The 16,443-nt window shown below is 42.0% G+C and overlaps 2 protein-coding genes across 3 annotated transcripts; both read left to right on the top strand.

Annotated features, from left to right (window-relative positions):
• Nucleotides 1-187: 187 nt before the first annotated feature.
• wars1 (tryptophanyl-tRNA synthetase 1) lies at nucleotides 188-5,747 on the top strand. Of its 2 annotated transcripts, none has more exons than XM_076749204.1 (11): nucleotides 188-269; nucleotides 616-743; nucleotides 1,473-1,689; nucleotides 1,852-1,960; nucleotides 2,302-2,421; nucleotides 2,567-2,749; nucleotides 2,925-3,025; nucleotides 3,294-3,406; nucleotides 3,682-3,855; nucleotides 3,949-4,089; nucleotides 4,254-5,747. In XM_076749204.1, the coding sequence occupies exons 2-11, from the start codon at nucleotides 672-674 to the stop codon at nucleotides 4,410-4,412; spliced, it is 1,389 nt and encodes a 462-aa protein (XP_076605319.1). In that variant the 5' UTR covers nucleotides 188-269; nucleotides 616-671; the 3' UTR covers nucleotides 4,413-5,747. The 2 variants fall into 2 exon arrangements, with proteins under 2 accessions (XP_076605319.1, XP_076605320.1); XM_076749205.1 differs by having other exon boundaries at nucleotides 198-269; nucleotides 620-743.
• A 1,813-nt stretch (nucleotides 5,748-7,560) lies between these two features.
• On the top strand, nucleotides 7,561-14,795 carry slc25a29l (solute carrier family 25 member 29-like). Its single transcript, XM_076747873.1, has 4 exons — nucleotides 7,561-8,027; nucleotides 9,708-9,751; nucleotides 10,662-10,745; nucleotides 12,181-14,795. Exons 1-4 carry the CDS (start codon nucleotides 7,994-7,996, stop codon nucleotides 12,949-12,951), a joined length of 933 nt encoding a protein of 310 aa, XP_076603988.1. The 5' UTR covers nucleotides 7,561-7,993; the 3' UTR covers nucleotides 12,952-14,795.
• Nucleotides 14,796-16,443: the final 1,648 nt, after the last annotated feature.

Raw genomic sequence — 16,443 nt, 5'->3', positions numbered from 1 at the left:
AGGCGTTATCATTTTTTTCATGTATCCACATTGAGTTTAACTTGGAATCTTCTTATAAAATGAAGCTGACAAAATATAGGGATCCCTCTGCTTGTTAGATGAATTTAAGCGTTTCCACTGTGGCACTTTTGCACTGATTAAACTATAGCGGAACGTTTGAACAACCCTGTTTGCCTGGGAAGCATTTGATCCGAACGCTACCCCACGCAGGCTGACGCAAGATAAATGAGTGAGCTGAGCTGTCCGCCGTGTGTGAAGAATACTGTACGGTATGCTGGGTTGCCATTGTGATTATCATGAAACCCATCAGTTATTCAGTTATTTAATGTCATTCCAATGATTTGATCATTTATGAAAATCACCGTCATCGAATCATTTTACGGCAGCGTGAGATAAATGTAGGGGCAGGAGCAGACGATTAGCTAGCTCAATAGCTCTACCAAGTTAGCTGTATGTTCACATATGGTAGTCCTCTCAGCTGCTGTGTAAAGAGATCCAGCAATGTTAGAGCAGATCCGAGCCTAATACAAGAGTCTACTCAGGACGTATGACTTTTTATTCATGTTACATATTTGGTCAGTGATTGCGTTTAACTTATTTATTACTGTTACGTAGCCAGTGTGAAGAGGATAACAGACTGTCAGTGAGCCTGGGAAGGAGCCAAGAGTGCAATGGAGCTCTACGAGAAAGTGACAGCACAAGGAGACCACATCAGGGCCTTGAAAACAGCTAAAGCTGAGAAAGTAAGTGCTTGTAAGCTTCCATGTATATTGGTTTGACTCGGTGGGTTAGTTGTTAAAGAGTTGCTAAGTTAAATATATATACACCATGGTAGCTATCCATTTAATATCTCTGTGTTAGACATGGAAACAGATTAGTGAGCTGGACTGTTTTATTGTTTTATGGCCAGATTAGTTTTTCACATCAGTGTGATGTGTATTCATTTGTTGGGTGTTTGATTGGACTGGACAAAGACAGACAGTCCTGTGTAGAGAAAACCATAAAGAATTTGTATACTATATATAACTATTGTGATATTAAGTTGCATTATACACTGTGATATACATATAGCCCGCACAAATCTTACAGCATCAAAAAGTGACATTTTTAAAACATTTAATGGAAACACTTTTTTTTCTCAGAAACAATGTCAGCATTTGTCATGGAACTATTTTCTGGTAGAAAATAGTTCCATGACAAACTTTCCATGCTGAGGTCTGTAGATCATCTACAGTAACCTGGGAAATGTCTCTGGAAAGACACGTGGCTGTCAGAATTTTAAGATATATTTTCATATGTTGTCAGAACATAAGATGGTATGAGGGCAAATCACTGCCTACAACTAAAACTATCTGCATCACAACATAATTTGGCTGAACCGCCCCTTTAAATTATAATGAGAATAGCTTTTACAGTGCGACATGATTCTGTTGGGATTCGGCTGCTTTTATTTGACTGTTTGGGTTCCCCAGGCTGAAATTGAAGCTGCTGTCCAGTTGCTGCTAAAGTTGAAAGTGGACTACAAACACATGACAGGACAGGATTACAAAGCGGGCTGTCCGCCCTCAGAAAACTTCATAGCCCCTGACAACGGGCCAGCAGCAGATGACAGTGATGATGAAGACGTTGTTAACCCCTGGAACGTTTCCACCAAAAACGCTAAGGGAGTGGATTATGACAAACTCATAGGTAAGATTCAGACGAGTGTGGCTTTCAGTGAGAGAGCTAAGGTTTTTGACTCTGTTAAAATATGGATGTCGGTGATATATTTCTAACCATGGGGGGGTCATTTAAGGTCATTTAAGCTCTACAACAGCAGAATAATTCAGACTGTGTCATGTCTTTCTGAAGTGAGGTTTGGCAGCAGTAAAATTGACAAGGAACTGGTGGACAGAATAGAAAGACTTGGGGGACAGAAACCTCACCACTATCTACGAAGAGGAATCTTCTTTTCACACAGGTAAGCATTTTAGGAACTTAAAATGTTTCATCATTGTGGCGTCTTCATGTTTACCAGATCCTAATTCCTGACTTCTAGTGTATTGGTGTTTGACAAGTTATTGTACGGCACATCATCTGTAGCCATTCAGTAATTCTGAATCTGAAGGGAGGTTAGTCAGTATAAAAATATCCACTCTGAACCTTTGGCTAAGCCATCATCATCAGTCTGGAAAAGTATGGAATTTTGAAATGGAAAATGTGAAGGAATCCTGTATTAAGTAAAACAGACGGTGGTGAGAAGATGAGAGTTCACGTGGGAATGATAATCAATCACTTTGCTCTTATCGCTGATTCTGGCAGAGATGTGCATCAGGTACTGGATGCGTACGAGAAGCAAAAGTCCTTCTACCTTTACACCGGCAGAGGTCCGTCCACGCAGGCCATGCACGTCGGTCACCTCGTCCCCTTCATCTTCACCAAGTGAGTTCTCTCCCTCTGTAATGTACTAACTGCAGAGAGCTGTCTAATTAAAGCAACGTTTAAATGCTGACTCAGCGAGGCACTGTCTCACCTGTTCAGCTGGCTGTACATCGAGATCTGACCGAAACCTACTTCTTTGTCGCAGATGGTTGCAGGATGTATTCGACGTCCCCCTGGTGATCCAGATGACTGACGATGAGAAGTACCTGTGGAAGGATCTAACACTAGATGACTGCCATCACTTCGCTGTGGAGAATGCCAAGGACATCATTGCCTGTGGCTTTGACGTCAACAAGACCTTTCTCTTCTCTGACCTGGACTATATGGGGTAAAATACGACTAAAAAACGATCTTTATGTTCTGGCAGACCTTAACTGCTGGAGGCTGCACAGACGCTCTGCCATATTTATTCAAGACCACAGTTTGTTCATATAACCCGAATCAGCAAAAGATCTGACCTGAATCTTTTTTTAAATGTGTTAATTTAAATGTATTTTCTGCAGCGCATCCCCTGAATTCTACAGAAATGTGGTAAAGGCCCAGAAACACGTGACATTCAACCAGGTCAAAGGCATCTTTGGCTTTACAGACAGTGACTGCATCGGTAAGACAACTGGAAAACCTTTAATGGTTTAAAAAAAAAAAAAAAAAAAGGCAATCCACTCTCTGATCAATCATTGCACAAAAAGCAGTTTCCATTCTTTTTTCCTCATATTACATTTCATTGTGCTGATGTTTTCATTTGACATTTTATGATGTAAAGAACTGTTTCTGTGTAATCCTGTCTGTGGTCTCATCCTGATTCTGAAGTGTTATCATGTGAATACTTTGTTGGTTCTTTACGATGTGTGTTTTTTTTTTCATTCATTCAGGAAAGATCAGCTTTCCAGCCATCCAGGCAGCGCCGGCCTTCAGCAACTCTTTCCCACAGATCTTCGGAACCAGGAAGGATGTACACTGTCTCGTCCCCTGCGCCATAGACCAGGTCGGGACATCATCAGAGCAGCTAAATTTTAACCAAATTTCAAGAAAACCAGCAAAAGAAAGTGGGAATTAATGCATGTTTCCATGCACGAGCGTTAAGTGATTATTAAGGGTTTCATTGAGATAAGCAGCAGGTGGTGCAGCAGTTGGGTGCGACTATGACATGCAGAAGGGTGCAACAAGATGACATAATTAGTCAAACCTAGTCAAACAATACTACATGTTAGCATCGTCTTTTACAACCACATGTTCATATCTATCCTCTCGCTTCTTCAGGACCCGTACTTCAGAATGACCCGTGATGTAGCTCCAAGGATTGGCTATCACAAACCAGCCCTGCTGCACTCCACCTTCTTCCCAGCCCTGCAGGGGGCGCAGACCAAGATGAGCGCCAGCAACCCCAACTCCTCTATCTTCCTCACTGACACACCCAAGCAGATCAAAAACAAGGTGCCGCTATTGCTAGTTTTTACAATCAATAGTTACCAGTCAGATCTATGTTTCCTGTGAACGCTGACTGACCTGTGGAACCATTACCCACAGATCAACAAACATGCATTTTCGGGAGGAAAAGACACAGTGGAAGAGCACAGGAAGCATGGTGGAAACCCAGAAATAGACGTCTCCTTCATGTACTTGACCTTCTTCCTGGAGGATGATGAACAGCTGGAGAAGATCAGACAGGTGAGGCCGTGCAGATCAGAGAAAACCAGTGATAACATCCAGACATGATTTCTTTTGCTAATCACACTCTCTACCATCCTGCTCTGCTCCCTCATCCTCCTCTTCACCTTCCTTTCTGCACACCCCTCCCATCCTCTCCCTCTCGTTCAACCTTGTCTCTGCAGGACTACTCAAGTGGAGCTCTCCTCACGGGAGAACTGAAGAAGATTTTGATTGAGACCCTGCAGCCAATAATTGCTCAGCATCAAGAGCGACGCAAGCAAATCACAGATGATGTAGTGAAGCAGTTCATGACACCCAGGCCATTAAATTTCAAATTCTAGCCTGCTCGAGCAACTGAGATGTCAACATTCATCATGTCGCTAAGATCACTACGAGAGGAAACAGTTAATCCATCTTTTTCCATTGAAGATAATTGTGATATGTGAATGGAAGACGGACATTTTCTCCTACAGTTTGCATCAGGACTGGAGAGAAATGTAAATGTAAATGACTGGAGCAATGATGCGCTTCTCTGTGTAAATCTCAGCATGGCATTGCCCGAGCCTTCATGCTAATTGTCGTGCTATTTATGTGCTTCACGTTACACCAAATGTACACATCTAATCTTCATGAGGTGTTTGTGTTTGCAGCGCCGCTGTCCATTGCATGAGCACTACTCCTTGCCCTGGAATCATCTCAGGATGAGTGACGATTAAAGCGGAGCACAGACGTTTATTGTTGCAAAAATTTGCTTAGAAATCGACGACAACACAGTTACACATCCACTTTGAAAATTGTTGGCCAAGAAGTCTTTTTTTTTTTACTAGGGAAAAAAAGCCTTTTGAACAATGTCACTGCTAACTATTTTTGCATCAGCATCAGTGTTGTAAATGGTTTTAATAGATAGGCATAATATGATAATGGGAGCTATATTGTGAGCTCTTAATACCAAGCTTTCAGTGTCTTGCTCAAGGGAATGAAAGCAAATGAACTGTTTTCAGCAAAAGGGATTTGACTCAAGGTACAGTAATACTTTCTCTTCATCTTCATTCTGTTCCACTGATGCCCAGATTAATCATTAAACTCAACTTGAACGACAAAAAACATATAGTTTAAAAACACGTATGTGAAAGTTTAATACGTTCTGCTGCACTGTAGATGCATCTAACGTTCTTTAATATGTCTGTTGTCACACAGAAAACATGTCCATTATTCCCATAATGTCCCATCCAACATAGCAAGATTGACATTTTGGGATACAATGAGTGCTTTGCAGGCTTTTCTCACCTCGCTCAGCTGTAATTAATGATGGCTGAATTCCATTTAGCTGCTGCTGTTTCAGGGTCCTGGTGCTGTGCGTGGTGGTTCACTGTCATGACTTAATGGGATTTTTCACTGGGATCCGTCATTAATGTCATTAGTCACACCTTTTTTTCTGCTATGACAGGTCACAATGTCAGCTGTGAAAAAGACTGGAAGTGATTTCAATGAATATATATGACATTACATATTCCATTATGTTCCTTTAAAGGATCCAGATGTAATCTGAATACACCCATAATGCAGTCAGAGCACAGGACAGTGTTAACGTACTGTAGACTGTCTGTCAGTCACTTGGTGGTGTGACATTGTGCAGAGAAAACTATGTATTTAATAATAAAGATAAACTTCATACAGGTTAGTTTAAAAAATAATACTGAGTAAAACGTGATGTTTATGAATGTGGGATGTTTTTATCTGCTGCCTGACTCAGGAACAGTTCTCAAGAAAGGGAGAAGAGGATCATACCAACTATGTCACAGTATGAACACTCGGGGAAATGGAGAATTGTGAAAACAGGGGTATTCGGTTGGTTGCAATTTGCAACCTCACCACTAGATGGCACCAAATTCAACGCAGTGGTCCTTTAACAGCAGTTGTCTGGCTGACAGTTTCTGGCACTTTCAACTACAGATGCCTGAAAACCACTGCAGGAAGAAAAATAGCAAGCATGCGTGTTATACTCCACACAGACAGCCACGAAAAAACATCGCCTGTGCTGATGTGTCCATATTTTTCGGATGAAGAGGAGACATTTACGTTAATGTTTCAAATGACACTATGAAGCAACCATTTTTGGCCCAAAACTTCAAGATTTGGCTTCCAATAGTGCAAATGATCTTTTAAATTCGTCTTCGTGTTTGTGTCTCAGTTGTTTTAGTGTAGATTTTCTCATTTAATCTACAGGTAAGGTGTGTTTGGATTTACCTGTTTGGGTCTGTCCGGGAGCCCACAGCTTTTCACAGATGATTTCCTCCCCTCCCTTGTAGAGGCTCTTAACTCCTTCATGGACGAGATTTTGCTGTGAATTTCAAATAGGCAACACTCTGACGCTCCTTCACCTGTGGACACCTAAAACCTGAGAAAAAGAGATGAAGGTGTTCGGGGTATTTGACAATTAAAGACATGGATTCCTTCTGCAATTTTAAATACCATGTCAGCATACCAGTGCATTTCAACATTAATCTGGGATTTAAATAAAAAAAAGTCGCTGGACAGGTTTTTGCCTATTTGCTTTGGTTGTTTGGTGTGTGGGAAATTAACCTCCAGTCATTCAAAAATGGATATGCAAAAGCCTCTTCAAGGCTGTGAACATGTAAATGACCCACAACAAGCTCCAGCTGTGCTACAGAAGTGAAAAATCAGGTGTTACTGACAGTTTGACACAGGGCCTGGGGCAGAAATGAGACACTGGGCTCCCTTTAACCTCCAATTCCTCCAGCTTTTCTATACTAGAAAACTACCTGACTCCACATTTCCTCTGTGGTAACTTACTTCAACGAATTCATTTAGGAATATTGAGCAAAAGAGAAATAATGAAGGTCTTAAAGCTTCACTTCACAGGGCTCACGCTCCTCAGGCTCTTATTACTGTACGCAGTTTAGAGTGTTTAAGCGCTGAATGTTCCTCAACAAATGTCAGATTGAATTAGCTCTAAACAGTTGACTGTTAGTTGACAGATAGCTGATTAATCGATGAGTTGTCAGATGTCTTGTTAAGATATTCATCTTACAGTCAGTGGAGCAGTACAGAAACCAGAAAATGTTTGCATTTAAGAAGCAGAAATCAGAGGATTTTGACTTTTTTTTCTTTTCTTAAGAAAAGACTAAAACTGATTAATTATTAGTTGGTGATAAATTTAATAAATAATAGATTAATTGTTGCAGCTCTGCTTCAGGTGTCTGTTGCAGCACACTGACGCTGCACAGGTGTCATGTTGTGTCCTGAATTCACCACGACACTTCACATGGCTTCCTAAGTGCGCCAGAGGGACTGTCATACATCCACCATGATGGCACTGTTGGTCCTGAAAGCGGAGGACCAGCAACGACAGTTTTATGACTCTCCTCTGCTGGTGTCCCCGGCGACAGCCAATGGGCGCGGGGGGCGGACAGCACCCGCTAGGGGAGTTGTCCACCTCCAAGTGATCCGATTGGGCTGCCTTAAAAAAAGCCAAACACGCTTCTTCTCGTCTACTTTGAACCCCTGCCTCCTCCTACGGCACAGAAATAGAAAAGGTTAGGCAGAAAGAGCACTTCAAACAGTGAGTGAGAGGACACATCAGCAAAAAAAAAAAAAGAGAGAAAAGAAAAAAAAAAAGTGTCAAAAGTTTGAACCAGCTTCCGACTCCGTGTGCTCACCTTCAGGCGGAGGAAGTCGTTGTCCTCCGTTTGCTCAGCATCAGCAACGTCTCAGAAGAGGATAACGTTACTGTAGAAGGAGCTAACCTGCTTGGCCGAACACCAAGCCGGAGTTTGTAAATAAGAAAGTGTGGGCAAATTCTGTTTATAAGAAAGCATCCCATAAGATCGTGTGAATTACGTTTGTCAGCCACCGAGTGAGCCTGACAAATTTCCAACCGTTAGATTTTTCTTTTGAGGGAATGGCATTGGACTTCGCCGCGGGCTGCTTAGGAGGTAAGTAGTAAGCTCGCGCTGATATTAGCTAGCCACGTTAGCTCGCCAGTGTTAACAAGCTGAAGCCAGCGCGCTGCTGGAAGCTAACCTGTAGCATTAGCATTAGCCAGTTTCGTCTTCCAGCGTCAAGCAACGCGTGGACAGCTCCAGATGCAAAGTTAGTGCTCTGTCCCCAGCTGCCACGTATGAGACACATTATGAACACACGATAATGACAGACTCTGAATCCAAGCTTTGGCAGGGTTTTTCTTCCTCCAAACTCTTGTGGAAATACCGGATGTAACTTAAAAGTTAGTGAAGTTTCATTCCATACCTGTAAGTCACTCACAGGGAGTGGTCTTCAAGTTATGTGCTGTCATTACTGAATCAGCTAGTTTCGTGTGAATTGAACTTACTGACGTCTAACTAACACCAGAATCAATTAATAAATCATTTGTTTTAGTGTCAAAACAGTCTGACAAGTAGCAGGATATGGCAACATATTTTTTCGTGTTAATTATCAGTCTGCTCCACCCTGCATTGTCAAATAAACCTCATCATTCCTCATCGGGGAGTGACGTCCAGTGGACAAGTTCAACAAGAGACTTCAGGCCTTCCTGATTGAATGGCGGCCGCTCTCTAAACCTTTGGGAATCTAGTCAGCTGTTTTGTCTTTGCCCAAGGCCAGGTCTTCAACGTAAGGACACCAGGGACCCCGCACAGTGTCCCTGCAGAGCGCAGATGTGATAAAAGTTTTGTCTATGGGAGCCTGGCGTAGGAGTTGTGTTGCATTTACTGTAACTCGGGAGATTTTCTCCATTCAGCAGGGCGACGACGTATTGCATTAGACTGGTAGTTGCAGTCATGTATTTCTAAGCACCAGCTGCAGAAATATCACCTGATTTCTCCTCTTCATAGCCGCAGATACTGTATTTATCCCCTAAAACGTCCAACACTGCAATGGACTGCGTGTTATTCATTCACTTGATTTCTACATGCCAAACCCTGGTGACACTGAAACAATGACTGGATGTTTTGGTGAAATGACTAACTCATGAGCTCCAGACGAGGTCATTAATATGCTTTTCAAACATAAATGCAATAGTACGACAACGCTGAAGAATTTAACTGCAAAGCTTTTTATCAACATGACTTTATCAGTATTGACAAATAAATGATTTTGATGATCAGCAGAGGTGTGTGTCAGGTCATGGACAAGGTTGCAGACATGTGGCGAGGGCGGACAAGAGTGCAAAACTGAAATTAAAGTGAAATTGTTTCTTTAGCACTAACATACCGTCCTTTGACAAAGGAGTACACGTGTGTTGCATTTGAAGATGAGACACCTCTTGGCTAAGAGGTGTCTCATATGACGTACTCAAAAGTTGCTGTTGTGTAATGGATTTTTAGCTCAAGTCAAGGACAGGGGAGTGCTGAGCTTTCGTCACTGACTTCAGTGCAGTGACCAGCTGATTGCTTTGCTCAGTCTCGGGGGGACTGGCTGTTTGCTGTTGCGAGACGAGTCACCTGATCAAAAGCATTGCGTCGCTGTTGGTCGATCGATGATTAGACTACATCGTGTGCCTGACAGTTTTTTTTGTGTGTGTGTGCATTGCTGTTATGATGCGTTATCAGGCCTAGAGGACAGTGATGGACAAGCATCCTCTAATGTGACTTTAAATCCCATCTCTTGTTGTTCAGGTGCTGCTGGTGTGCTGGTGGGACATCCATTTGACACCGTGAAGGTGGGTGTCTTCACTCTTTACTTATGTGAGGCGACAACATGATCCGGTGTTTTGCTGTTACAGTGTTGTAAATTAGCTCTGGGCAGCCTGAATTTGATAACCTTAAGTTACACAGTAGCATGAAAGAAATAAGTAACTTCAGCAAACGAGTTAGCAGCATTGTTCCAGCTCATACTTAGTTGTACGCTGAGCTTCATATCCGTGTGTGCAGGAGGTGTACTCATTTCCTTTCAGATTTGAATTAAATCACCATTTTGCTGAAAAACTCTGTTGCTTCCTAATTCAATACAGTGATTGTTTTTAACTAACCACAAAGAAAACATTTGATCATTTCTCTGAATTAACCAGAATATTCAAAGTTTCCATGTAACTTAAAAGACTGCTTTCAATTCACTCTCATAGTCACTCTCTTGATTTCTGTGAAAGGCAAATGTAGCACACGATTGTTTGAAATGGCAGCCTGCACTTTTATGCATACAGAGATGGTGAATGGTTTGCTTGTAGCTCTTTTGTGCCTTGCTTTTAATGTCATTTCTCACCGAGCTGGTGTCCGGGGGAAGCTGTCTTTAACAGCAGCAGTGTCACTGTGTTGTAGATCAGAGAGAGAAATAAACAACCTCTCCATGGAAATGTGACCTAGTAAGTATGGTCAAGGTCTGTTTTTCCCTCTCACCCAATGTCTTGTCTTGAGCTATAGAATTATAAAGCACAGAAGACATTTTGTTTTTTGTACAACTTCATTCTCGGTAGATTTTTGTTCTCCCTCATGTTGCACCCACCTAAGCATCCATTTCAAAGCACTGTTGCCTGCCTTGTTTCCCTTTAAACCTGCATTACAATATGTGGTTTGTAGCTGTTGTGGTCTTATTACTCTGTCGTGCGACTTTAACATGAAGGCTGTCATCCACAGGTGAGGCTTCAAGTTCAAAATGTGGACAAACCTCTGTACCGTGGGACATACCACTGCTTCCAGTCAATCATACGGCAGGAGTCGGTAAGCTTCTGCTTGTTCTGTGAACGCCTCTCAATGTTTTACTGCTTCTTACAGCAACATTTTCTGACGCTGCATTTAAAAATGTCACGGCTGTCGAGTAACGCGTGCAGCTTTTCCCCCACGTGCTGCTCGTTGTGCCAACGTGGATAGCGGTGACTGCGCCAATTACAGTGTCCTGTTACAGTCCCATCTCTGAACACAGGCATCAGCCTTAGAGCAGCCAGCATGCTCCTAACATGGGGTGTATGAGGGGTGAAAGGAGGAGGTGGCGCATATGCTAGCCAGGGTCACCGAGGACGTTAGTCCTGTATGTGCTAAATAAAGCTTTGGAGATCGTGCCATTTGAGCTAAGCTGAGTCTGCTTGGTGACTCTTTGACGGCTGCAGTGAAGAATTTGGTTGTTCATGTTTTTATTGCAGTCAAGTTTTAAAACCTTTCAAGCTTCAGTTTTTCACTTTGTTTCTCTGAGTTGTTCCTTTTTGTTACTGTTGAAAACAAGCAAATTGCTGCTAATAACCGTTAGAGTCAAGACAGACTTCTTATTTATTTATTTATTTATTAATAATTTTAGGCATATTTTGCAGCTGAAAAAATGCATATCAACATTTCCAAAATTATCGTCCTCTGCTCCCTGTATCATGTGTCAAAACAAATTGGGGGTTGACTGTATTGTTGCACCAGTTTGTGCACAATGATTACTCATTTGTGAAACGTAATTAAACAGAACAGAATGCAGTCATTCGCAAACAAATTACTGCATGTGTTTCCCAACAGTTTTATGAAGTGTTCCTGAGCTCACTCAGTGATATCCTTTATACAGTCATGTGTTCACAAAGCAGTGAACCTCTCTCCGTCCTTGCTTGTGAACGACTGAGCCTTTCCAGGATGCCCCTTTCATACCCAATCATGATCTATCACCTGTTACCAATGAACCTGTTTACCTGTGGAATGTTCCAAACAGGTGTTTTTGGAGCATTTTCCAGTTTTTAGTTGTTCCTGTCTCAGCTAGTTTGAAAGTTGAGTTGTTGATGAGGTAAAACATTAAACGGTAAGGATTAACGAATTATCACATTCACATTTATTTCCATTTTAAACACCATCCCAACTTTTTTTGCAATCAGGCTCTCACATGAATTCACAGAACAAAAATTACACCTGTTTAGATTTCTGTGACCTGAAGACTTTTTTTGCAATGCATTGCAAAGCTGTATGTGTGTACTGTACCTTTGTGTGTGGAGTTTGCATGTTTCCCCCAGTGGCTCCGGTCAGAATAAATTTGACCGGCCACAGCATTAACACTATGAGCTTGAATTTAGAGAGAAGTTAAATTATTTAAGTTTTAATTCACAACTAGTTTGTGTGCACAAATGATCAAAAGCTTTACCCGCTGTAGACATCGCGATGTTCCCTCAGTACTCTTTCTATGTGTCTGTAGGCGTTCGGTCTGTACAAAGGCATCGGCTCTCCCATGATGGGCCTGACCTTCATCAATGCCATCGTTTTCGGTGTCCAGGGCAACGCCTTGCGCAAGCTTGGCTGCGACACGCCTCTTAACCAGTTCCTGGCTGGAGCCTCTGCTGGAGCCATCCAGTGCGTTATTTGCTGCCCAATGGAGTTGGCCAAGACACGCATGCAGCTGCAAGGCACTGGAGAGAAGAAGTCCAAGAACAAGGTGTACAAGAACTCCCTGGACTGTCTGGTGAGAATCTACAATAAGGAGGGAATCCGAGGTATCAACCGCGGCATGGTGACCACCCTGCTGCGCGAGACGCCTGGTTTCGGTGTGTACTTTCTCGCTTATGACGTGTTGACTCGCTCCTTGGGCTGTGAGCCAGAAGACCCTTACATGATCCCCAAGCTGTTGTTTGCAGGTGGAATGTCTGGCATCGCTTCCTGGATCTCCACCTATCCCATCGACGTGATCAAGTCACGCCTTCAGGCGGACGGGGTCGGTGGTGTCAACAAGTACAGTGGCATTATGGACTGTGTCAGACAGAGCTTAAAGAAGGAGGGGTGGAGGGTGTTCACACGTGGACTCACATCCACTTTGCTGCGCGCGTTTCCAGTGAATGCTACCACATTTGCCACCGTGACTCTATTTTTGTTGTACATGCGTGAGGGAGAAGAGTGTGTCATTCAGGACTCTGAGCCACAGTCCGTCCAGCTGCAGCCTCTGCAGCCGCAGACACAGCCGACTAGCATGTAAGCCGCAGTGAGCACTACTACAGTCATCAGCACGTCTATCGAGTGTAGATGGAATTTGCAGCTTCATGCCGGTCTATGATCCGTTAACTGGTGTCAGTAATGAGAAGTGTGAACTGATCCTAGGTAAGCATCTGCCAATGGAGCTTCAGCAAAGTGACCACATGTAGTATTTAAATAATATATATTTTAAAAGATAACAGCTGCACTTGTAAATACGGATTGTGTTTAAAGTCCTTGGATTTGTAGACATTTCTTTTAGTTTTAATTAATTTAGGAACCTTGATGGTTACAAGAGTTACTGTAATGTGCTGTACAGCGACAGTAATAGTTCGAAAATTTAGCCCTTCAGGTCGTAGTGGAGTATGTTTGGAATCATGTTCACAACAGTTAGACGTGCCTTGAGTATTCAGTGACACTTACACGTTACCAAAAATAAAAAAATCTATTTAAGATTTATTCATTTTAAGCCGTTGTCCAATCCATAATATTCTCAGCATGCCTTCCAGGCTGAGTCATCCCCGGACTGTTTACCTCCATATACTGTGAACACAACCTTTCAGCATTTCATCGTAGTGGTTAGAAATACAAAGAAAGGCATGTACGTTTAAATGTACATGTACACGCTCCATGTACATTTATGTATTGTTGTATTCTTTCTCTGAGGTCATGACTGTATGTGTAGTTAAACTAAACCTGTGGATGCCGTCTGAGGTTTTAATCAAGCGTGCGGTTGCAATGCTCTTCTTTTTATTTCAGTTCTTTGCCTACTTTAATAATCTGCTGTGGATTCTGAAGTTTATATATTAACAGATATTCCAGGCTCGGACGTTGGCCTGTCGCGGTATGAAACTAATCATGTGTAATCATTTCTTTTAAATGTTTGTATCAAAACCAAATCTGATGCAGGTTTTAATTCTTTTGTCCTGGACATTGTATGGTGTCCACAGAAAGCACCTTATGCTATGATATTAAGCGATATGTGCAGATTTTTTCTTTACAATAGATTTTATATATTGTATTTCCCACTAATGCAAGATTCTGTTACAGCGTTGAGCAAAAGCGACGGCCTGTTGAACCCAAGAGACCTAAAGACAACAGATTCAGTCACACTTGAATTTAGGGTTGAAATGTTCAGCACCAAAGATAGAACCGACCTACTACAGGTTCTGTTGTCTGAAAGTGTCCAAATCTGATCCGAAAAGTTTTTTGTTTTTGTTTTTTTAATCTTTGGACAAACAGTTTCTCTGACCTCTGTACCGTCCTCAGTTAACTGAGTTAAAATTTAGTAGTTTTAAAATTGAAAGTAGACCACTGCAATCAAGCACACAGAAAATGCTCATGTAACACCTCATTACAGATAACCCATGTACCTAAGTAGTAAAGTAATACGTTACTTTCCTTGCACATCCTTCATCTACATCTGCAGCTCCGAACAGATGCTGCTGTTACTTCTACCACGAGTGGTAGATGTTAGACTGGGACTGCAGGGGCCAAAGTGCAGGTCTGAATCCGGTCTGGGGTTGTCCAAAGACATAATGATGTCCACACTGAATTTGGTTGGTTGTGTTTTCATGTGATCTTTCATAGATCTGACTCCTCTCTGAGCTGTAGATTTGATTACAATCATGTGTTTTTCTGTTTCAGGGCGTCAGTTCTGTTTTGTGTAATGTCAGTTTATTTAGGTTTGCCCGACTGCACTGGTGGATGATCCGTCTTTGTACAAGGGCTGACTTGACTGTCTAATATTGCCTTTGCGTTCTGTACTTGTTTGTGTATATCTTGCACCAAAGCAGCATGCACACTGTGTAGTTCCTTGAGAGAATGGTGAAATAAAAGCCCATTTTTTCCTTATGATTTCTAAAAGAGACAGTTCTTGGTACAACTAGTATCACAGCAAGCTAGATATACATGAGTTGTCAGAACCCCAAATCAGAGATGTTCACAAGTCTTTTTTTTGCAAGTCCAAGTCAAGTCTCAAGTCTTCGTGGGGTGAGACTTGGTCAAGTCTCAAGTCTTCGGTCACAAGTCCAAGTCAAGTCTCAAGTCTCCAAAAAATAAATCTCTCATGTCTCTTCTTGTTTTAATGAGCCTTCAATCATCTGCTGCAATTCGGTCTACTAAGAATACTGCACAGCTATATCTAAGAAATTCAAAGCATCTACTGTATTATTATCCCTCCTTTATCTATTAGCATAAAGTATCAGTACTGATTAGTTGTTATATGATCACTTTAAACAGGGTACTGCAGTGCAATATGAAGAAAATACACAATGAATGATTTTCTTTAAAGGAGACTGTATTCTTCCAACATGAACATACAGTTACATTATATCTTGCCCCTTATTGTGCAGGCTCAGTCGGACCATAATAAGAACAAAAATATAGAAAATGTTACACCTCACCCAGTCAAAAGCATTGTAGGCATTGTAGGAACGTAGATAAATAACGGTACCCAAAAAAACATCATGTTAACGCCGCTCCATGCAAATAAGTGTGACAAGCAAATTAACATTCACTCATCTATTCAAATAGTCAGTTACAAAGCTGGTGGCAAGCTAAGTTAAACATAGCTGATGCTGAGCTCAACATGTTTGCTAACCGTCCATATGCGCGCTAATGTGACTTATCCGGGTGAGTTTTCAGGTGCCTGATAAAATTTGATGTGGTTGATCCAGCGTCCTTAATCTTGGTACCACAGACTTTGCAGTCAGTGCTTTTTTTGTTGGTGCCGTCTTGTTGGAAGTTTTTATAACCAAACGTAATTACAAAGGGTACAGCAGCAGCTGTGGGTGTGTCGGTCGCCATAGTGTCATCTGAGGTGCTCATGTGTACCATGGTTACCATGTCAAAAAGGAGGGAATGACATTAAGCTCGTCAGACATTTCAGAGTTTCCCCAATGTTAATACGGCAAAAAAAAGAAAAGAAAGGAAAAAAGAAAACATAATGATTGTTCACGAGTCCCAAAACACAAGTCCGAGTCGAGTCTGAAGTCTTTTGAGCACGAGTCCAAGTCAAGTATCTATATTAACAAAATCCAACTTTAGAACTCACATACAGGAAATGAAATCTGTGTAAAACAGATGAGCAAGATTCAGATTGATGTGGGATTTTTTTCATGAGGGCTTTTAACAGGTAGGCTTAAAGGCAGAAGATCTGAAATGGAAATGAAGTATTTTAACTTAGTTTATATGCTGATTTGGTCTTAGTTACATTTACAAGGAAAAATACATAAGCAATTATAAAAGGTGAGATGTCTGATTTGGACTTAATCTGTACATGATGACCAACTGAAGCAGTGTTTCCCACCAATTAAAGAGACTGTGGCGGCCCTCCACAGTCTCGTTTGGGCCCGCCACAGTCTCGTCCCCACCCCACCCCCCCACCCCCCCGCTTTTCACCCTCCTCCCCACCTAAAAAATAATAATAATAACCAGATCCGTCAGTCAGCCGATTACACAGCTGTAACCTACTCTACTCTATAGCCCGCGAGCG

This window comes from Chaetodon auriga, chromosome 14 (assembly GCF_051107435.1).
Source record: "Chaetodon auriga isolate fChaAug3 chromosome 14, fChaAug3.hap1, whole genome shotgun sequence".
In the NCBI taxonomy this organism is placed as follows: domain Eukaryota; kingdom Metazoa; phylum Chordata; class Actinopteri; order Chaetodontiformes; family Chaetodontidae; genus Chaetodon; species Chaetodon auriga.
This window is presented reverse-complemented; position numbering and strand designations above follow the sequence as displayed.